Source organism: Phoca vitulina, unplaced genomic scaffold (genome assembly GCF_004348235.1).
Source record: "Phoca vitulina isolate PV1807 unplaced genomic scaffold, GSC_HSeal_1.0 scaffold13, whole genome shotgun sequence".
NCBI classification, from domain to species: domain Eukaryota; kingdom Metazoa; phylum Chordata; class Mammalia; order Carnivora; family Phocidae; genus Phoca; species Phoca vitulina.
This window is the reverse complement of record NW_022589716.1, coordinates 20,746,209-20,769,843: the sequence shown is the minus strand read 5'-3', so window position 1 is coordinate 20,769,843 and position 23,635 is coordinate 20,746,209. Positions and strand designations below refer to the sequence as shown.

Here is a 23,635-nt window from a genome sequence, read left to right as displayed (position 1 = left end):
GGTATTTGGTAAACACCCAGTTTCTTGATGTTCTTGTCTCCCAAATCTGCCGGGGTTGTCTTGATCCTTTGGCCTCATTCACTGAGGAACATGGATTTCTGGGAAGTTTCTGCCTCAAGCCCTTCAGCACGGATATTAAAGGGCCCCTGTCAAGTTTTGAAGGGTGTGACCATTGCCAGAATCCTGCAAGCCAAGCCCCTGAGGGATGCTGTTGGCAGCTGGCCCACCGCCATACCAGAAATGGCTGGATTTCAGTGGTTCTCTGTGTGTGGAGCTGGCTGAGTTCCCCTGGATGAAAGGCAGCCTAACATAAACTGAAAATGTTATTAATAAGCAGCCACTTAAGAATTTCCTATGACCTGCCAGTGATTTGGGGGTCTCTATGTGAACACGGAGAAAAGCACAACTTGTTTTACATGGATTAGGGGACCGGTGCCGTCAGTCTGAAAGGGCATCAAAAAGGCATTCAGGTGTTTGGTGAAGGGCTCTGGAGTGCAACAGATCTCGGTTTGGATTCCCGTTTTCATCACCTCCTGGCCATGGGAGCTGGGGTGAAGTTCCAGAAACGCTTTGAGCCTTGGTTTTCCCATCTGTAAAATGAGAACAATAATGATAATTTCCATCTCATACTGTGCTTTGAGGATTGAATAAGGAACTGTGGAAAGTACCCAGCATACAATCAGAAAATATTTTCTTAAAAAGAAAAGTTGGAGGGCGCCTAGGTGGCTCAGTCAGTTGAGCGTCCGACTCTTGATTTCAGCGCAGGTCATGGTCTCAGGGTCGTGAGATTAAGCACCCCGTCAGGCTCCAAGTTCAGTGGGGAATCTGCTGGATATTCTCGCTCTCCCTCTCCCTCTGCCCCTTCCCCTACATGAGCTCTCTCTCTCTCTCTCAAATAAATTAATTAATTTAAAAAAGAAAAGGAAGGTTGGGGAAGTCATACCCTAGAAATGGAACCGAATGGACTTTACTTCCCCTGCTCAGGAAAAAAAAAAGTATTTGGGGTTCTAGACACTCCCAGCCATAGCACTTGGCATCTCTGAGCTTCACTTTCTTTATCTCTAAAAGGGCAATAATAGCCCTTGCTATTCTCATTAACCTTGTAGAGGTTCAAAAAGGTAATTCAAAGGGTAAAATGCATGGTGTGCTCTAAAGTGTTTGATTAGTCCAGGGGTCAGTAATTTAATATGTAATCTGTTCTATCTTATTGTATTTTGGTAAGAAAAGAAGGTCATTTGTGTGACCTTGAAATATTAAAAGCATGCTAAAGATAAGTAATCCTTCGGTAAGGATAGTAATCAAGTTACTTGCTTAGTCCAGCACACCTTTAAGTATATAGTAGGTGTTTAATAAAGACTTATAGAAAGGACTTATTTGCTCCCTCTTTTCCATTGATCCATTTTCTATCCTAACTGGAATACATTAGTAGGGTCTAGATTAACTTCTAGAGAACAGGGATCATGATTGCTTTTACTTGTTTTATTTTCTTTCCTTCCACATAGCATAGGACGTGACATACTGGCAACTAGTCAGGTTTCACACCTGAAGCATGCTGTGTGTATCCACTGTAATCCTAGCAGCAAGGCAATGACATGGTGGAGTTAGGATTTGAACCCAAGTCAGTGTGCCTCCAGAATCTAAGATCTTAATGCATTACACTAGATCCTGCCTTTAAGTACTTAGGCAATCAATATTTAATGCCTCAGATCTTGTCTTCCTGAGATTAGCCAACTTCTTCTACAAGGGAGGTAGAGTCTAGACAAGTAGTTCAGCAGATGGCATGGAAGAAGAAGGCAAACAAAGAGATACTTTGTGGAGTCTTTTGGTCCTTGCCATGAAGTTTGGAGGTGAGTGTTAGAATTTAATTTGCAGTTACTTCCTCAGAAACTATTCTCCTGAAGGACTCATCTGGAAAGGAGGCGCTCTTGGAACTTACTCTGCTCAGTGACCAACGAAGCAAAACATATGTGTCATAGAATCACAGTTAGCATGTGGACAAAGTGAAGTTGAAGAATTCTTCCAGAAAGAGTAACCATTCTGTCTACCTTGGTGTATTCTTCACAGAGCAGTGGGTCTCACAGGCAGCTAAGGAAATCAGAGCTTCTCTAGATACCCATAGCCTTTCCTGGGGATGCAGTGATGTAGGTAGCACGTGTTGCCATGGAGACACCATCCGTGGCCAAGCTCCTCTCCTTTGAGGGCTCACTGTGTGTACTCATTATGATGCTGAATTAGCTAGCTGTGTGTTTGGTAGGCAGATTCCTCACTGGCCAGGGAACGTTTTTACAATGAAGTCAACACTCCTTCACATGGACTGTTGTGTGTAATTCTCCACCTGCCCTCTTGCCGCCATCTTTGACTCCTCTCCATATCTTGATGACACCGTGTTCTCTCCCACCTCCATGTCTTTTATTCACCTGTTGGGAATATTCTTCTTTCTCTTTTTGCTTAGTATCCTCCTACTTGGCAACATTTAGGTCCAGCTTCCTCAAGCCCTCCCTGACTCTTTGGTAACCAGGAGCTCTCTGTAGCACAGTGCCTGACACATGGTAGGTTTTCTGTTAATAACTCTCCTAACAGCAAAGTCGCAGAAAGTGACTTTCTAGTTGGTTTGTCTTAAAACGAATTATTTTGAAAAACTGCAGTGTTACATAGTTGTTTCCAGAACAGTGCAGTGAACTTCTATACATTCTTCTAGATTTCTCTGTTAACATTCTGCCACATTTGCTACATGTTGTCCCTCTCTCTCTCCCCACACATGCATATATATTATTAATATTCTAGCTTACCCATGTGAAAATAAATGACAAACATCCTTTACCTGATCATATTTCAGCATCTGTCTCCTCGAAACAAGGACATTCTCCTCAGTATCCCCCCAAAGAACTCTTCACTTTGATATGTATGGTTTAGCTCTTTGTGACTATATCTTTGTGTCCCAGTCAGACAGGGACTCTTGTTTTTTTTTGTTGTTGTTGTTTCATTTTAATCCCTCACAATACCTCCTGGGATGTATAGTACATAGATGTTCAGTGAATTATTGTTTAATAAATGAAGCTGCTTGCAGCAAACATATTTTTCCCCCTTGGCACTTACCAGCCCAGTTTGCTGTGACCCATGGGTCCTGTCCCCGTCTTGCCTGTGGGTAAGCCGAGGGGCTCCAGGTGCAGTCCTCACCCAGTTTGTGATTGGTGGATAACCACCTCTGCCTCTTGGACTCTCCAGTGATGCATTTCTGAGGAGTGTTTCAAACCATCTTCCATAGCTCCTCAACTGAAATGGGTCACTGTTGCCCAACGCTGCAGCCTGCTCATGACCTCACCTTATGTTGGCATCCTTCCCTTCGCCCAGTTCCCTTTTCAATTTCCTTGTCAGGACTTTTTGGGGATCAACCCCTATGATTCTTTATACTCAGATACCTCCTGAGGATCTGATTATGGGGACAGCCAATCTAAGGCATTGTCCCTCAGTTTGAGACGTCCTACCCCTAAATCAAAGTATGGTAAGAGAGGTTGAAAAGAAGTTTTTCTAAGAGAGGTCATGCAGGAGGTTTATTTTTCAAAGGGAATGTGTTTCCACTGCTCAGAAATTACAAGATAAATTCAGAGTAGGGAGCTGTGTATGTTTGCTCATGGAAATATGAATTGACATATTACACTGAAAATTATCCTCTGCCACCTTTGCAGCACCTGGGAAAGAGAAGCTCCTCTTGGTGCAGATGGCCAGAGCCGCTGGAGCCCGGGCAGAGGGCAGGGAGCTGGAAGGAGCCAGGCAGCATGGTCTTGGCTCTCAGCACACACCAGCCTCCTACCCAGCTGGCCCTGTCACGGTCTTGCCCTTTAGCTTCTGTGTTTATTAGGAAACCATTTTTCCTTTCTCACAGAGATAGGAATCTTGCTTCCAGACATGGCAAGTGGCAAGGTTCATGCCTGGGTCCCTCATTCAGACTGAGTGTTTGCCAGAAAGGGGTGGGAACAAAGTGTTGTGGCTGGGGGGAGGGAGTGAAGGAGCCAGTCAGGCTGCAAATAACAGGATATGCTGATATCTGGGTATCAAGACAGAGGGACATAGGAATTTCAAGGAGAAGGGAATGAGGGAGAACAGGGGAACTTGAGGCACACACTTAGATGTTGCCATCCCTGAATTTCCCATCTGTGCTTGAGCTTTGGGACAGGCAGTGGCTCATCCAGTGTGGTCACTGTCATGGAGGCAGACAGTGATGGGGGAGGGGAGGCCGCATACCAGTCCTGAGAATGCCTCATGCTGCACTCTTCCCCACCTCAGGGCCCTTGGGCTTGCTTTCCTCTGCCTGGAGAACGCTCCCCCAGGGTTCTCTCAGAGTGGCCTCCTATTCAGTATTCTGATCACAACTCAGATGTCACTGGAGCGGGGAGGCCTATCCTGACCCATCCTCAGCCCGTCTCTTCTTCATCTCCCTGTTTATTTCCATTATGGCACTTACCACAAGCTACAAATGGCAGGTTTACCTATTTGTTTATCTGCCTATTGTCTGCCTTCCCCACTGGAGTCTAAGTTCCATGAGATTAAAGCTGCTGTATGTCTTGGTCACTGCTCTATGTCCAGCATCTTAGTACTGCACCTTGCATACCGTAGATGCTCATTCACTGTTGTCTGCTTGGATGGTGGGTAGGTTGCATGGATGGATGGATATGGATGAATGGACAGATGGACAGACGGATGGATGGCAGGATGAAAGAATGCGTGGAAAAAAAGAAGGAAGGAAGATTTGGCTACTCTGCTTACAGCAAGGGGTAGAAAGATCCCTTGTCTTGGAGTCAGACGACATAGGTTCTCATCTGTATGACTTCAGTGAAGTCACATATGAGTTGACAGCCTTAATTTTTGTATCTGTGCCATGGATTCAAATGCTAACTCGACAGGACTGCTGAGAATGAATAAATGAGATAAACCATGCAAAGATCATATGAATATTATACATCCTCCATAAATGTGAGAAATTATGCTAGTAGTAGAAACGTAGCCACCGTGTTCACCCTTACCTGGCGTCCTCGGGTCAGAAAGCAGGTGTTGGAGTGGAGAGACAGGAGCCTGGGCCCTGGGGGTCAGAACTGTCATGTTGAGCCCTTACTGCTTTGGGGCGCAGTTTCACCAACTGGAACATCCTGACTTCATTTCAGGCCAGCCTCCGCCCATGTATCTCTTGCCTGTCTTCCTTTCTGCCATTCTGATCCTCCACGTGTGTTTGGTGCAGGATGCAGAAGGTGGGAGCAGAAGCTCCATGCGTAGGTTATCTAGTCATGTGACCTGTGCAGTTTTGGAGGGAAACAGCTGGTGTTCTGTGTCGGAGCTCCATTTTGACAGTTTTGCCTTATTCACGACAGGATTATGTCAGCCGTATCTTAGGGCAGGCAGACCCCACTTGCAGTTCTTACCGGCTTACTTGCAACACAGAATCTCGATGCCTTTTCTGCTAACAACACCCACTGTCTCTTCATTTGTTGACTTTGGGGCAGCCTGCAGCCCAGTAAAAACTCTTTTCACCCCACACACTTTTATTTACCCCCTAGGGATACCCAGGGGAGGTATCCCCATGGGACAGTGAACTCAGAACAACGTTCACCTCATTTTAGGCTGGCTCTTTGCATGCATGTGAAAAGTTGATGCTCTCATTGGAAACTTAAGGAAATTGGGCAGCAGAGCAGACTGCGAAAGTCGAGCTCCTGCCCAGCTCCTCCCGAGTCCGTCCTACCCAGGGTGGATCCTCCAGGTGGTTTGAAGTGATGTCAGTTGCTGGAGCATTGAGAGTATGTGACTGATGTACAAAGACCCAATTCACAGCCAGGGCTTAGTGGTTTTAAATTATCCATGCCCCATCTCTCCCCACTTGCACAGAAAATTGAAAGTCGATAGCTGTTGAAATCTGGTTTTTCAGATGTGTTTTTATCTGACGGACCTAACTTAACTCTGCGATACCCATAAACATATATGCATTTCCCACATTGCCGGCATCTTCCTTGCTACGTAAGTAAGTTCTCTAATCCTGTTACAGGGCACTGGATCAGAACAAACCCACTTATCTGGATTGAATAATGCCCTTCTCTTTGCCGAGAGTGTTGTGTGTACGTGTGTGGGTGTTCTGGCTCATGCCTTGTCATTCCAGGCCAGTCTTGTCTCTTGGTACTTGCTGATGGGGAGCACACAGAATGAAATCTGGTCTCCAGTTTCTTAACACGAAGGAAAAAAAAGAGGACCAGCAGCTGTTTCTGTTTAACAGTGATTATCCCTGGGATTGTGAGTGTTTTGAAATATTTCGCTTCTTGCTTATCTGCAATTCCTGATTCTCTTCTCCATTAACTGTGTGCTCCTTTTTTTTTTTTTTAAGGGTAGGGAAGCAGTAACTATAATAAGGAGAAAAAGGTTTCCCCTTTTCCTCTTATTAAGAATAAAAGAAGTTATATTTTTGCCTTCCATGAGCTGGAGTCATGGAAGAATTCAAATACCGAGGACACATCCATTACATAGCAAAAAACTATGGAAGACTTTGGGTAATTTTATCCCTTTTGTCTTTAACAAAAGTGTATTTTCCCACTCTGAGCTCAGCAGCCTGAGGCGCGGCCACGTGGCCGGTGTTGCCCATTCCTCATCAATCACTTAGTGTGTGTTTTGGCTGAGTTGCCCTTTAAGCAGTCTGCCCTTTGAGCCTTTGCATGAAAGTGGCCCGAACCTGATCTGGCCATGGCCATGGACTTGGGACAGAGAAGCCCACAGCACAGGGGAGGTGGAAGGCAGGAGGACAGATGGCAGGGCTGGCAATGAGACACCCCTCTGGTGGCTGATGTGATAATGCCTCTCTCCAGCACCTTTTTACACCCGTGCCCCATTGGGTACCCAGCTGAGTGATAGGTGGGCTTAGTGATGTCAGAGTCTAAGACACGGCCATCAGGAGGGATCACCATAGGTTCCCTGGAACAGTTTTAAAAATGTACATTGCCCAGGGTTCCTGAGACCATCAGGTGTGTGGGTAGAACACATGTTTTCAGACCATTCCCTGACCCCAGTGTTCCCTTCTAACTGGAAGACCAGCGACAGAAGAGTGTCCTCTGAGTGTGCATCAGGGATGCTGGGAGAAATGCAGTTCCTGGGCCCTGTCTCAGATCTATCAAATCTGAGTCTCCGGGTTACCCGACTCCTCCCCAAGCATCTCCATGTAATGTCTTGGCAACCAGATATGTAATTTCCCATGACTAGAATAATTATTTATATGCAGAGTTTCATGATTAGGAATTGTTTGTCTTTTGAAAGCCATTGATAGCCTCCTTTCTTTTTTTTCTTTTTTTTTTTTTTTTGGTCTTTCCATCATCTATCCGAATGTTGAGCATCTAATTCACATTTTGCTAAGTGCTAGGAATGACCTTGAGCTGTCAAGGGAAGTATGCTGGTTTCCAAACTTATGTTCTTGGGATCTTAGGGCCAGGAAAATGCCTGGAGTTTGGAAAGCAGGTTGAGCTTGAGAGAGGTCAGGCCTCCTTCCCTCACATCAACTGGGGCAGCTCTGTTTTATATATCGAGTTTTCACATAGGAGTTCTTTTGCAAAAGATGTTTTCCACTCATTAAAAAAAGGGAGCGGGAGGGTGAAAGAGAGAAAGCCATTTTTTAAAAAAGGACTTAATGATGTTTACGATGCCATCTGAATCTAGAATCCTGCAGTTTAGGACATGAACTTGTCAGAATTGCATTATAAAGGAGGATCCCTTTTTGCCTTCATCCTATCACTTCTCACACAAAACAAGACATTGTGGTTCCGGGATCAGTGTTGTAAATAACCTGTCAACATTTCCTAGATGAGACCACCCCCCCCCCCCCCCCCGCCCAGGCACTCGGTCTATTTATAATGAACCCTTCCACAGCACGATAGGTAAGTTAATTAGCATAAATTAGCTATTCTCCAAATGGTGTGGCCAATGGCGCAGATGACCAGAGTACTTTGAGATAGTTAAAGAGAGCCTCCACCTGCCCACCAGTGTTGTGTATCCCATGGAAGAACAGATCGTGGCTTCTGGATGTGGAAGCAAATACATTAATAGCTGCGACTTCTGGATGGTGGAGGGGGTGGCAGGTCGTTGCAGGGGTGGTTGCCCTGCAGAGGGAGGAAAGGAAGGGGAATGCGGGATCACTGCTCTCGGAATCCTGCATTCTTCCCTGGAAACCTGTCATTCACAGACCCAATTATGTGCAGGTAACATGTCAACTCTGACAGAATGAAACCAATGCACACTTTATATGGTTAGTTTTTTATGAAATCCTGCTATACTAGCAGGTTCTATTTTCATAAATGTCTTTTTTTTTTTTTTAAGCCAAATAATATATTTCCCCACACACTCCTGAAAAGCTTTAATCAGTGTGTCGAAAGAGAGAGCTGCTGGGTGTTGCTGTGTACATGTTGCCAAGAGGGGGAGAGAGACGTGAGGATCAAGATAAATCCTCTTGGCCTATCTCTGACCCTCTGCTCCTTTCTGAGCATCTGGGCCTTGGGTTCCCCATTTGTAAACAGGGGTTATTAAATTAGTCTTTCCAAAGGCTGTCATGGAATCACTCAGAGATTGAAAATTCTTTGCAAATAAAAATGCCTTGCCATGGGAGTGCCTGTTAATTATGAATGAGAAATGGAAGGCAAGCAGCTAGCAGGGAAAACACATGAGGTCCTCATGGTTTCGATTTACCATTTTGTTTTCTTTTTTCTTTGCTTTCTCTTTGATTTTGATTTTTCTGAATGTGTTTGTTGTTCAAGGGCAGAAGGGTATTTTGTGGTTGGGATCAGGTATGCCTTCTGCAGTTAATTGTTGGGGTTCAGGGATCGGGTAAATCCTATTTTGAGTCTCTGTTCACCATTTAGGGTTTACTTTGAACATGTTGCTTGATCTCTCTGGGCCTTTGTTTTCTTCTCCGGAAAATGGGGATGATATTTTCTTTCTTGGAGGGCAGGTGTACAGATCTGGGCTCACGGGTGTAAGGTATACATAAGCCAGATGCACCCTCCCCAATTCAGATCGCCCTCATCCTGCTTCACCGTTTTATATTCCCTAGCGCTTAGCATCTTTAATATGCTATTTGATCAAATTATTTGTTGAGGGGATTGCTCGAGTTCCAGGAAGGCAGAGATCCTTATTCGTTTTGGTTAGATTTCCTGAGTGCAAGAGCAGTGCCTGGCACGTGGTAGGTGCTTGATAGTTGTTGGGTGACGAAATCGGCCCTTAGCCCTCTCCCCTTTCTCTGTTCTGTTCATAGTTCAGTTCAGTGAGATTCATTCTGGGTCTGGTTCTGTAATTCTGTATTTTGTTTTCTTCTTTTTTCTTCTTCTGGAGCTTCAGTTCATTAGATTATGTCCATTAAACATTAAATATTGTATTATTACACTTGCTTCCCTGCACTGCTGAATACATGGGTTGTACAGATGAATATTCTGGAGACTGAATTTGTTAATAATTCTTCTACATTTTGTTTGAAAAGTATGGCTTTCTAGTATAAGCCATTAGTCACCAAAGAGCTTCCTAAGATTGCTTAAACACACTGAGTTGTTTTTTTTTTTTCCTTAAGTCATTAACTGGTATAAAAATAACTGGAGGGAAAAATCCCTGACCACTTCCTAACACCTCTGACTTCTTTACAGTAGCTGGTTAATTAAAGAGTTACTGTTAAAATGGGCTCTGACTATTTTTAAAAGTAGCAGCCAGGGTTTGGAAGAAACCTCTTTGAGTTTGGAGATGCAAACCAGATCCAAGTGTGCATTCTGTCTGTGCATATTTTCAATCTGATGAAAAGCAGGAAGTGGGAGAATCTGACAAGCCTGAGTTGGCTGAACTAGACTGATTTTGTTTCTTGAGTACATTTTGGTGTCAAAATTTAGGCACAAGACATTAATAGAGTAAGGACAAAAGCCAACTGATCATCTTAATAGATGGAAAAAAGCATTTGACAAAACCCAACACCCTTTTGTGATGACAACAATAACAACAACACTCAACAAACCAGCGTAGAAAGAATCTTCTTCAGCTTGATAAAGGACATCTACAAAAAGCCCATAGCTAAATAATACTTGATGGTGAAAGATTGGATGTTTTTCCTTAAGATCAAGAACAAGACAAAAATGTCTGCCACTGCCACTTAGGTTGACCGTTGTGCTGGAGGTTCTGGCCAGGGCAAGAAGGCAAGACAAAGACGTAAAAGGTATCAAACTGGAAAAGAAAGAATAAAACTAGCTCTGTTTGCAGATGACATGATCTTGTATATAGGAAATCCTAAGGAATACACACACACATACACACACACACACACACACACACACCATGCTTTTGAAACTGAAAAGACGAGTTCCGTAAGATTGTATGATGCAAGATCAACGTACACGTACTATTGGTGTTTCTATACAGTAACAATCTGAAAATGAAATTAAGCCAACAATTCCATTTACAATACCATCAAAAAGAATAAAATACTTGGGAATAAACTTAACAAGAAATGTGTAAGATTGTGACTGAAAAGCACAAAATAGCATTGAAAGAAATTAAAATGGACTGAAATAAATGGAAAGACATCTTTTGTCCATGGATTGGAAGATCTAATATTAAGATAACAATATTCTCCAAGTTGATCTCTAGATTCAGTGCAATTCCTATCAAAATCCCAGCTAGATTTTTTTGCAGAAAATGGCAGGCTAATCCTAAAATTCATATTTCATGATGCAAATGCCAGGGACCCAAGAGAGCTAGCACAATTTTTTTAAAACAAGGACAAAGTTGGAGGACTCACATTTACAATTTCAAAACCTACTGCAAAACTACAGTGATCAAGACAGAGTGGTATTGGCATAAGGTAGACAGATAACTCAATGGAATAGAACTGAAAATCCAGAAATAAACCCTTATATTTATGATCATCTGATTTTTGACAAGGATGCTAAGACAGTCCAATGGAGAAAGAATAAACTTTTTATTTAACAAATGGTGCTAAGACAGTTGAATAACTACACAAATATGAAGTTGGACTCCTACCTTACACCATGCTTGAAAACTAACTCAAAATGGAACATAGACCCAAATATAAGAGCTAAAGCCATAAACATCTTAGATGAAAACATAGGAATAAATCCTTATGACTTCGAGTTAGACAGTGGTTTCTTAGATAGGATACCAAAAGCACAAGCAATAGCAAGAGAAAAATAAGTGGGACTTTATCAAAATAAGAAACTTCTGTGCTTCAATAGTCATCATCAAGAAAGTGAAAACCAGGGACACCTGAGTGGCTCAGTCAGTTAAGCATCTAACTCTTGATTTTGGCTCAGGTCACGGTCCCAGGGTTGTGAGATCAAGCCCTGCATCAGGCTTTGTGTTGGCATGGAGCCTGCTTAAGATTCTCCCTCTTCCTCTCTCTCTCTCTCTGCCCCCCTCCAGTAAAAATAAATAAATAATTAGTTAATTAATTAAAATCCCAAAGGCCTATGTTAAAAAAAAGAAGAACAGACTTGGAAGTGTTCATACAATTAAAAAAAAAAAAAAAAAAACCTAAAGACCACCCACAGAATATTTTTACAAATCCTATTTCTGATAAAGGACTTGTATTCAGAAATATATATAAAGAATACTTATAATGCAACAATAAAAAGATAAATAACAGTTTAAAAACAGACTAAGTTTGAACAGACTTTTCTCCAACGAGGATATATAATAAGCACATAGAAAGATGCTCAATATCATTAGCTATTAAGGAAGTACAAATCAAAATCACAATAAGATGCCACTCCATACCCACTAGGGTGGAAACAACGGAAAGATACTAAAAAGTGTGGCAAGGATGTAGAGAAAATAAAACACTCATTCATTAATGGTGGGAATGTAAAATGGTACAGCTATTTCTGAAAAACAGTTTGACAGTTCCTCAAAATGTTAAACATAAAGTTACCATATGACCTAGCAATTCTACTCCTGGGTATATAGCCAAGAGAACTGAAAACCTGTGTTCACACAAAAATAATTGTATAGAAATATTTAGAGCGGTAGTATTCACAAAAGTAAAAATAGTGGACACAATCCAAATGGCCACCTGATTGGATGGATGGACAAAATGTAACTTAACCATACTCTGGAATATCATAATGCAATAAAAGGGAAGGAAGGATTGTCACATGCTACAATATGGATTAATCTTGAAAACATCCTACTGTGTAAAAGAATCCAGTTTCAAAAAACTATGTATTGCATGATGCCATACATATGGAATTTAGAACAGGTAAAGCCACAGAGACAGAAAATAGATTAGTGGTTGTCAGGGCCTGGGGGGAAGGGGGATGTAGAAAGTCACTGCTAAGGTGCCCTGGGTTTCTTTTGGGGTGACTAAAACGTTCTAGCATTAAATAGTGATGATGGTTTCACAACTCTGTGAATACACTAAAAGCCAGTGATTTGTACACTTTAAAATGGTACCTTGGTGATACGGGACTTCTATCTTAACAAAGCTGTTGTCGAAAAAATTAGGCCCATGTAGGGATTAGGATTCTGGGCCCTCTCAAGGCCTGGATAAGATGCTATTGAAACTAATAAAGATCTGAGTACCACGTACAACAACTCATTTTCTAAAGATTTTCCTCCGTGATTTCTTTTTCTTCTCTTTTTTATTGGTAGAAGCTAGAAATGCTTTTGTGCTGCTGACATCAACCTTTTTACTGCTTCATCATTTTTGTAGCCGTGGAAAAGGGAACAGATGGTAACCTTAAAAGAGAAATGTTCAACTTTGGGGAGAGATTTTATCTTTGGCTGCTACCTTTTGAAATAATTCACATGCATGATCCTCTTGTACTGTATATTTTAAAAAAAAAAAAAAACAACCAATGTAGGAAAGATTTGGGTTTCTGATTAGAATTTCAAACCTGTGGGGATATTTAGTAGAGGTGACAATGTCTTTCCCATGAGATCTTGGGGCCAGATTTGTTTGGTGGGAAAAACATATTCTTGCTCTTCTTCTTAAAGAAAATCTCACCTGCGGTTCTCTTTAAAACTTCTACCATTTCCCAAGCTTCTAGGACGCTTTTATGAAAATGGTATGTTGTCAGTATTTGTTAAATCCACTGGTAATATTTCTGGTCAGCATATATATTACGTCTAATTAATTACTATTATAGTTAAGAAAATTGCAGTCATGGTCCATATCCAGTGCTCTACTAAGTGTAAAAGATATTTTGACATTGCTCTTAGGATACTGATTTAGAAGAATAGGTTGGAGTCCATGTTCGAACATTCTCATGAGGCTTACCTAGTGGCCTCTGACCTTTCGTGATGTTTCCACGTGTGCAGCACCACACCTTCCAAGAAGACAGGCGTGCTGTGGGGCGCCACTTTAGGTGATCTTGCCAACAGGCGGTTACCAAGGAATGCATTTATGGCTTGGGATCCAAGGGCTGATGACTGGCAGCCAGGTGAAAAATGGTTTCTTTTGCCTTCCTTCTCACCTACCACCTTTCCTGCTTGCAGGAAGATCTGCCTGCACTGCAAGTGCCCTCAGGAGGAGCACATGGTGACAGTGATGCCCCTAGAGATGGAGAAGACTGTCAGCAAACTCATGTTTGACTTCCAGAGGAACTCCACGTCAGACGACGACTCAGGCTGTGCCTTGGAGGAGTACGCCTGGATCCCGCCGGGGCTGAAGCCTGAACAGGTACCATTCTTGATGGGGAGGGCAGTTGTGGTTTGGGCTGTTTATCTTTGTCCTGCCCATCCTTCCTCATTCCAGTTCAGAAGGAAGAGTTCACTTTGCTGATTCAGAGAAGTGGTTGGGGTTGCATGGGTTGACAATGTCTGGGGCACCAGTGGGCGCTGAGGAAGAGAAATGAAAATGAGTCCTACTTGGGCCATTGCTAATTCATTCTGGATTGTCATTATTAACTGTCAACAGAAGATTGACTAGAAACTTCTCAGAAACGTTGGCTTTGAAACATTAGAAAGGGAAATTTGATTTTTGAAGGGGGGAAGGGAGTTCTACATTGGCCATGAATCTTTAAGATTCTTTGTTAAAGGAGAGTGAGGACATAAGGATTTGCCTTATTCCTCCCAGTGATATATGCTGTGTTTAAATACTAAGTTTGGCCTTGCTTTACAAAGAAAGACATTGGCATTTCCTTAAATATTTGAACTACCTACAGGCTGCAAATATTATTGGCTCGATCAGATGAACTCGGTTTCTTTCTGTTTCACTGCGTTTTTCTCAGTGATAGCCTCCGCTTTGCATTTCTGTACTTGGAGTTTTCTCCTCCACCATCCTCATGTTGGATTAGAAGCCCCTTCCTTAAGCTAGACACTCTCATCATCTTTGAGAGCTACACCCCTAGTTTTGCCCCTCTGACACAGAAAATGGCTGTCTCTAGTGATCTTCCCTGTGTCTGACAGAATGTTTGGAAGCTTAAAATACCCTGAAATTTTAAAGTCAGGGACTTTTGGTGTGATAATGCTGCTAGAAAAAGTTCTTTATGATTAGGGAAGACCCAAGAATTTGCAAACAACTCAAGAGTGGACCCCTAATAACATCTCTTTGATTAGCCTTTTCTCATTTTCTTTTTCCAATATTTGAGGTCGCAAATTGGCACCTGAAATCAAGCACACAGGTAGGATTTGTTTAGCCAGCAAAGTATTATTTAAAATTTTGAATTAGTTACTAATCCTTAAATATTAGGAGTTTTTATGTAAAAGTTCATATTTATGTCTTGAAGAAGACCTTCCTAAGCCCTGCAGGCACTTCATTTTTGTGATATCTGTTCTCATTCTTATGAGGAAGAAAATGTTTTAGAACAGAAACATTCACAGAAAATAATCTCTATGAGGATTTGAGATATCAGCAGGAAGAAATAAGAACATTTTCTCTCGGTTTGCAGGTTAAGGTTATATCTTTATTTCCTTCTGTTTCGGTGAAGATTGTATTATTAAAGAGTAAGCTTCAGAAGAATGAGAGCATTTGATTGAGTTTGTCTGAACACTCAAATGAGGTGGTGAGTGATTGAATATCTTTGTTTGACATCACCATTCTCCTGCCAGTGTTTGAGTGGGGAGTTTTCACACCTAGATACATCTGTGAGCTTGTTTCATTTTCTTGCTAACCTCATTTGCAGCAGCTTCTAGGAGACCCATCTTTCTTTTGTTCACCTCACTTTCTGCTAAAGTGGGCCCTGAAATTCTGAAGCTAAGCTATTTGGGGTTCCTGCTTAGGTAGACTCTTCTCTAAGATCATGAAACATCATTCTATGATTTTCAGACGCAGAGAAAATTTTTGGTTGGCCCAAGAGAACAGACAGTTGCAGAAGTTGGGGTCTTGGTTCAATTCACCAATTCCAAAAGTGAGTGCTGATAGTATTTTTAAAGGCTACTTGACTCACCCAAAATGAATGTTTTGGGAAATATAAAACAATTTTCTTTGATTTGTTTTGACAGAAAACAATTAATGCTATTAAACAAGTGGCTTGAATTATGTCCAATGAACGGATATTCCCATCTCTCATAATTCTGCTATTCCTTGGGTGGTTTTCTCTATTCCCTGAATTTCTTCAGACTTATGTGACACAGAGGGTTAGGAAGGGCTGTTGTTCTCCAGAGAGACTCTCTCTTCAAGCCATTTGAAGGGCTGTATATTTGCCTAATAAAATGGGAGTCTGCATTTAAAGGTGTCTGAAGGGATCATGTTGCCTGAAAGAAATGGAATTCAAATTTTAAAATTATAAGATCTTTTAAAATCTGTTACTTATGGAACTATTTATATGTTCAAAGATTTTTTTTTTAAAAGCTGTGTGGAATGTTCTAAGATAAGACAGATTTGAGACCCTGAATGCTTTTCACTAAAAATGCTGATGTTTAATATCATGTCTAGTTGTCTCTGATCTAAGAAACTTCATTTTTCTATCAAGAGAAATTACAGTGAAAGTTAAATGCTTTATGCTACAGGTGACATAGGAAAGGTCAGAGTTGAGAGTCATGTGCTTTCATTTCTGTTAAAAACCTTTCATTTGACTCCCTGATCATGGGGTTGGTAATACACCTTCAGGTGATACTCTTTATTATTCTATTTCTTCTGAGAAATGCCTTCAATTAAGTATAATGCACACAGAATTCACCTCCCATTTAGGGAGGTGTTTCTGAATAGGGGCATTTAATTTCATAAAAACCTACTAGCTGCAAAACCCGACCTTCTTAAAGTAGAGCGAAAAGTGATAAATATAATAGATGATGCCAGAAAGGAAGAGCATTTATGCCGTGATTTTTAATGACCGGACTGAAAAGTCATCAGTGAGGTTGCTCCGATCCTTCCCCTCTGTTCACCTCAAACAAAGTGTGTCACATCATCCAGAGAGCCCTCCAGTACCTCAGCTGCCCTGACTGACCATCTGTAGTCTTCTTTCAAGCTCCAATTTGCCTTCAAATCAGTTAATAATATGTGCCCTGTCTTCTAGAGATGTTCTAGTGATCAATTTACAGTAGATGATACTTCAGGAAGAATTTGGAGGATACTTAACAAGCCGTAAGAAAGGCAAATGGTGAGCAGGGTTTCAGTACCTGAGCACTATTGGAATTCTGAGCTGGATAATTCTTTGCTGTTGGTGTTGTCCTGTGCAATGTAGGATGATTAGCAGTTTCCTTGGCTTCTACCACTAGATCCCAGTAGCATACCCCACCCACTCCCCTGGACCTCGGGGTGACCAAACCTGTCTCCAGGCAGTACTCTGTGAGCCTGGGGGGTGGGTTGGGCACCCCAGTTGAGAACCACTGAATCAAAGTGATGTTAAAACCTAAAGGATCTGTCAGCAAAGTTCTGGCTCAATCAAGACATAAGAGGCTGACTCACATCAGCAGACATTTGTTCGAGTGCCTACCGTGTTCTGGGTAGGTCACCCATAATTCCACGAATCTAGGACTATTGTTTTGCAACCTTTATTGTATGCGTGCAGCAAGTATCTTTGTAATAGGAGAACTTTCCATTTTGTTTTAGACAAAAATGTGATGATGCTGTCAGACTTACCCTGACTTTTGTTTCACTTTATGTATTGTGAACAGTTTTTGGTATCCGTGTATTTAGATCCAGATTATCCTTTGGAATGATTGCCTGGTCCTCATTGGTAGTTTCTTACCTGCAGTGGTCCCACCCACCACTAGGGAGCATTTGGAAATGTATGTTTAGAAGGGGGTAGTTATTGTCAAAATAGCTCCACTAGCATTAAAATGAGTAGAGGCTTGAGATGCTTAACATCCTAAAAATTACCAGATGATTCTGCACAAAGAAAAAGCCACCCCTCCCGGATGCCAGGAGTACCACCATTGAGCACCCCTGAGCTGAAGGTTTATTTTTGACCGTGTGCCTTGTTGGCAGCTTTCCTTTCTATTAAATAAGGGGGCAGTGGCCATCCATCTTATACAACAGTTTTTAGAGGTGGCGTGGTCTCATGTAAACCTTTCTAAGGCTTTTGATTTATTGTGACAAACTGCTGTCCAGAAAGGTAAGTCCTCTGGGTGGATCATCTTCACTGGGTGCTTATGGATGTGTTTTTTCTATTAATTCTGCTCATCGCTCCATGCAAACCTGAAGAGACCATCAGATTGCATCTCCTGAGTGAATTCCTTTCCATCAATGTTTTGGATACTGTGAGTATCTATAGAGAGTTCTCGAATACGAATGCCCCAATCCTTGGTTTCCAAACATTAGTAAAACTACCTTGACCTTAACTGTGGTTTTGCCCCTCAAGAGTGGCAGTTCAGTTATTTTTCTGGAACTTGCACAGCAACCCCTCACAGGAAGGATGAAGATATCAGGAGCAATTGTCCAGTGTTTGGCTTTCCTAGTATTCTGCCATGTGTGGCAAAGCAGGCCATCCAGTACTACCTAGAGGATGGGGCAAATTAGTTGGCTTTGAGCCCTGTGAAAGTCTAGAACTATCTCTCTTGGAGGTACGTAAAATTCTTTGTTTGGCTTTTAATTCAGTGACGGTTGCTCATCCGGCAGGTATCAGATTAAATGTGTTTCCTCAAGGAGCTCCTGTGACCACCTCCTACTCCCAGTACAAGATTAGGTCCCTGCTTACATGCATTGTAGCAATCCCTGCTACTTCCCTTATTAACACTTTTCAAACATAATTGGATACTTCTGGTATAATTATCTGTTGGATATTTACCTCCTCCACTTTGCTCTAAGATCCAAAAGGGCAGGCATTTTGTCTGGTTTGTTCTTCAGGAGTCCCCCAGCCTCTCACACAGAGCCTGACCCATGGCAGCCACCCAACTAATAGTTGTTAAGAGACCGGCAGAGGACTGAGGTCCTCTGCAGAACCCGAAAGGCTCCGGATTGCATCACATGGAAAGAGAAAAGTCTTCAAAATGTTTTTTCTACATAAAGGATGATTCCGTATCAATTTTCCCTGCTCCTTGTGCTTCTCTCAAAGGCATGTGTTCTAAGCAGATTCCCCTAACCATCTCGATTGCTTCCGGGTTTTCTCTGCCGACAAGGGCCAGGAGACAGGTGACATCTCATGAGGACCGTGCTCTAGCCCACACCTTCCACAGCGCTGCTGGCTCCAGGACTGGGAGCTGGAGCCAGGTGGTAGGAGCCAAGGGCCTGGCAGGGAATCATTTGTGTCCCCATCCAAATGCCCGGAGCCCTTTGGGATCCACAGGGTGAGGAGGAAGCAGCATGGTCGGGGGGGGGGGGGGTGGGATGGGGAGGAACCTTGTCTCTGGAGTCAGGCAGATCTGGCCACTGCTCCATCCCTTCCTGACCTCAGCAAAGATGTTCAGCTTCCAAGAGCCTCGGTTTTCTCATCATGATGGTGATGATGATGATGATGATGACGACGAAGATGACAGTGGAGAAAATTATGAACACTTGTTACAATTTTTCACTTTGCTTGCATTCTTCCTCTTCCATTCTCAAAACAAACCTTATTTGGAAATTATTATTCCTGTCTCTGTTTCGGAGGTAAATAAAGCAAGGCTCAGAGAAATTCAGAAAACATGCCCACGGTCACGCAGCTGATGGACAGATTCAGTCTCAGCCACCCTGACCTGGGAGCTGATCATCTCAGAGCTGTAGGCCACAGGAGCTGCTCTGGGCCCCGAATGGGGGAGTGTGTGCACACAGAAGGTGCTCCATAAAGTGGTTGTCACCTCCCTGCCCTCCCTGTGAAGTTGCAGTGACACAGATGACCATTGTCCCCAGCAGGCAGGAAGAGGGTGAAGGGAACTTTGGGGGCTGACCAGGACAGAGGAGGGTTAGGTCGGGGTGGAGGAGGTGAGCGAAGCATGGGCCAGTGGGAGACCTGGATTTCTTCTCGGCCTTCTCCAAGGCTTTCAGTAAAATCATTTTGAATTCTGCCGATCCAGAGGCCTTTCTGTTCCCCAGGCTGTCTGCTGTGTGAGTGTTGTAAAGGTGCCACATCTTTCTAATGCACTTCTGGTTCCACTGAGCCAGAGCAACTTGGATGAGGGCCCACACAGAGCCACCTGACCGAATTCTCTCATGCCCCAAGCAGGTTTCTGGGCCATCTGCTGAACAAATGAGCTTTGCCACCCACCTCCCTCAGTGCCTGAGGGCTCCTGCCACCAGGAGGTCACCAGGCCTGGGAGCAGTGAGTCCCTGGGGCATTTTCTGCGGGCAGCTCAGAGTGCAAAGAGAGCCTTCCCACAACGAAGAATATTCTACAAACCTCCCCCACCCCCCCAGAGAACAGTGGGTCAGCAGAAGGCCTCACTCCTGGCTCTAGCCTCTCTGCCACTTAAGGCCTCTAATGGGTGGGCTTCTTGGCAGTGTTCCCGGGCTTGTGTCCCCCTGAGAGTGTACGGAGTGAATCAGAGAGAATGCTGGAGACTTTTGTGAAGAGGGAATAGCAATGGGGCTTTTTCATGCATTCATTCACTCATTCAACAGACACTCCTGTGTATCTACTATGCTTCAGGCACTATTCTAGGCCCTGAGGCTAAAACAGTAAACAAGATGATTAAGGTTTCTGCTAGATTGTGAGGGGGTGGGTGTTGGAGACATAAATTAGAAAACAATAGATGTTCAAGATAATTCAAGATGGTGATAGATGAAAAAAGAACAATAATGTCAATAATGGTGATAGAAACATTTAGTGAACTGTTCCAGTGTCACGCACGATCCTGGGCGCTTTACAAGTGGTGTCCCATTTAATCCACGCCGCAAAGAAAATACAGCAGCTTCTGTGACAATGGAGGTGGGCCGGAGTGTTGGAGGGACCGGCTAATCTAGGCTGGTTGGTCAGAGACGGCCTCTCTGGGGGGGTGAAATTTGAAGTGCTGCTGAAGGACATGAAGAAGCCAGCCATGCAAAGATCTGGCTTGTTGCAGGTATTACAGGACCCATTTGCGTGAAGCTCAGAAGTGAAACGAAATCAGTATCAACTTTGCTTTTGCATGAAGAATTTGGGCAGGGGGTGGTGAATGGTCTGGGGAGAGATGAATGGAGCCCATGCAGCGTCTAGCTCTGGCCAAGGCATCCATGGATGTGAAGGCTGGGAAACCCCACTGTCTTGATTGCCCCTGGGAAATCGAAGGAGCCTTCACACCCATCACCTCGATGCTTCTGCCTGCAGGTGAGGATAGGGCAACAGAGAGCCCCCATACCGGTACTCCCTGTAGGCTTCTGTCTGTGCATTTTGTCAGATGCCCTACCTTCTCAAATGTGAGCCTGTCAGAGGGAGTCACACGTTGCCTTGTTCACCGAGTGTGCTTGGTACCTAAAATAATGCCTGATACATATTACCCATCTGATAAATAGATGTTACCTGAATAAGCAGTCACATTTCAGCCTTGTACAAGATGCCTCCCTCTTTCCGTGAATCCCTTGCCACTCAGAGAGGGTCAGAAACTCAACCAGGTTGCCACAGGTAGGAAGGGGCGGAGCCACGGCTCACCCCGGCTGTCTTTGCGACTCCCCTGCTAGTTTGGGCTCTTCGTCCTCCACCCCTCTTTCTTCTGCCGCGATCCACCCAGGATATCAGAGCCAAGGACGCCGACGTGGCTTGTGTTGGAAGAGCAGGCGGCGTGTGTCACACAAGGAAGTTTCCCCTAATCTCAGGTTGACCCTGGTGACTAAGGGATTCCTCTTTTCTCCGCCTCCTGTTTCCCCATCACTGCGGGAAGCAGGAAACTTCAAAGGCTGATTTTCCCCCATCAACAATCCCTGTTTGTCTCTGGCTCTCCTCCCTGTCTCATCCTGGCTGACAGCCCACAGGGTGAGAAGCACATCGCCTCTTCCTCCTGCACTGGCCCTCCGGCTCCCATATCATGGACCTGGGCACTCGACTGCGATGCTCATTCACTCAGCAGATATTAGGGGGTGCCAACTCTGTGCTGGGCACTGAGGGACAGCCGTGAGCAAACAAGTCTCCCTGCCCTGCTAGAGCCGACATCCTAGCAGAGGCTACAGACAAATTAGCAGTTTGAGCATGGCCAGGTGACAATAAAACTTCATTTACAAAAATAGTCAGTGGGCCTGATTTGACCCAAAGGCCCACTGTTTGCTGGTCCTCGATTTAGAAAAGCTACTTTAGATGGCGTGACCAGGGAGAGCCTCTCCGAGGAGATGACATTTGAGCTGGGTTGTTCCGTAGAATGATGGTTAGATTACCCACATTTTGTCAGCCTAGTCCAGTGGTTTTCAAAGTATGGGTCCCCTACCAGCAGCATGAGTACCCCCCGGGGGAACTTATTGAAAAATGCAGATTCCCAGGGCACCTGGGTGGCTCAGTCGTTAAGCGTCTGCCTTCGGCTCAGGTCATGATCCCAGGGTCCTGGGATCGAGCCCTGCATCGGGCTCCCCGCTCAGCAGGAAGCCTGCTTCTCCCTCTCCCACTGCCCCTGCTTGTGTTCCCTCTCTCGCCGTGTCTCTCTCTGTCAAATAAATAAATAAAGTCTTTAAAAAATGCAGATTCCCAGGCTCTGTCCCAGACCTACTGAACCAGAACTCTGAAGGTAGGCCCAACATTCTTTTTGGACAGGGACTTTAGGGGTTTCTGATCCGTGCCACAGTTTGAGAACTGCTGCTCTCGGGTAATGGAGAAACTAATGTTCGAAATACATGGAGCCAAATCTTGGCTCTCTACCAGTTATTAGCTGTGTGACCCGGGGTACCCTGAGCTTCACTCATTTTGTCTGTAAAATGAAGAGGCACTTGCCCAGGTCTGAAGTAGCTGTGAAGACCTACTGAATTTCTCTCTAAGGAGCCTGGGAGATGCTGACCCATAGGTGGTCCACATCAAATGGTAGCTGCTGTCATCACCATGGTCATTTTCTGGGTCTCCAAGACACTGGAGCAGAGTTGGATAATGACAGGGGATGAGCCCCAGAAGCTGCCCCCTTCCTTCTCCAGCATCTTGCCCCTGACTGACATCTCTTGAATATGGCCTGGGTACGAGGTTGTGTGTTAAAGGAGAATTCAGGATGCTTTCAAAATCCTTTCTTTCTTTTTTTTTTTTTTTTTTAAGATTTTATTTATTTATTTGACAGAGAGAGACACAGCGAGAGAGGGAACACAAGCAGGGGGAGTGGGAGAGGGAGAAGCAGGCTTCTCGCTGAGCAGGGAGCCCGGTGTGGGGCTCGGTCCCAGGACCCTGGGATCATGACCTGAGCCGAAGGCAGGCGCTTAACGACTGAGCCACCCAGGCGCCCCCTTTCAAAATCCTTTCACTGGTTCTGTTCCTCGGCCCTCTCCTTGGCCTGTTAACTCAGAAAATGCTCTGGTCCCTGTTACTGTAGAAGCATGAGTTTTACAGCTGTGACTCACCCCTGGGCTGGGTCCACAGTGCCAGCAGCCAGCTTTGCCATTCACTTTCGGGCTGTAGACAGTTTGTTCTTTTGAATGTGAGAAGCTATTTATACTGAGAGGGACAGAAGCTTGCAGATCTGGGGGAAGGGAGAGAAGAATGACAAAGTGCTTCATCTCTCTAGGCCTGCTGGGTGGTTCTGGTTCTTAAGAAGGGAACATACAATCAAATCATCCCCCTAAAAACGCCACAAACACCATCATTAGACTCACCAGCCGTTTGCACTACCATCTTCATTTCATTATTCCATCAGTACATGCTGAGCTCAGGATGGAATTTCATGGCTGCAGTGAGACACATGGCTCCCCAACTGGATTGGATTAAATTTCTTCTAAGCGGCCTCTGCTGTGTTCACCTTCCCTGTCACTCATCCCAGGGATTTTGGTGCCGTGTGAGAGGTGAGTGGGGAAGGGAGGTAGAAGGAGGCCCCAAAGCGATCTCCCGCACAGTTCTCAGCAAACCAGTCATATCAACGATGGATGCCGTGTTGATCTTGGCTCCAGAAATGCACTGACATCATCACGTGGCAGTGGGAAATGTGCCTGTGTGCACTCTTCAATAAAACTGCCTGTTAATGACCTTGTTTTCAACAGAGCTGTCAGAGATGAGACTAGAAGCTGGGTCCAGGCTTCCGGGCCTCTGCCGGATCACATCAGCAGCCCTGTGGCCAGGTTCCACAAGCAGGGCCTTGTCGAGGCTTGTGTGCAGAGTGGGATGCCCGGAGAAACCAAGACTCATCTGCGAACACCAGAAAGGAGAGCTGCCATGGGGGTTTCTAGCTTTCAAGGTGGATG

The 23,635-nt window shown here is 44.1% G+C and overlaps 1 protein-coding gene across 3 annotated transcripts in view; it reads left to right on the top strand.

Moving 5' to 3' along the window:
* The window catches only part of PRICKLE2 (prickle planar cell polarity protein 2), a 312,913-nt gene that overhangs the window by 212,115 nt on the left and 77,163 nt on the right, over positions 1–23,635 (top strand). For all 3 annotated transcript variants that reach the window (XM_032411692.1, XM_032411694.1, XM_032411693.1), the window contains one exon: positions 13,504–13,687. In XM_032411692.1, coding sequence (XP_032267583.1) covers positions 13,504–13,687 — 184 coding nt within the window. The remainder of the gene's footprint in view (positions 1–13,503; positions 13,688–23,635) is intronic.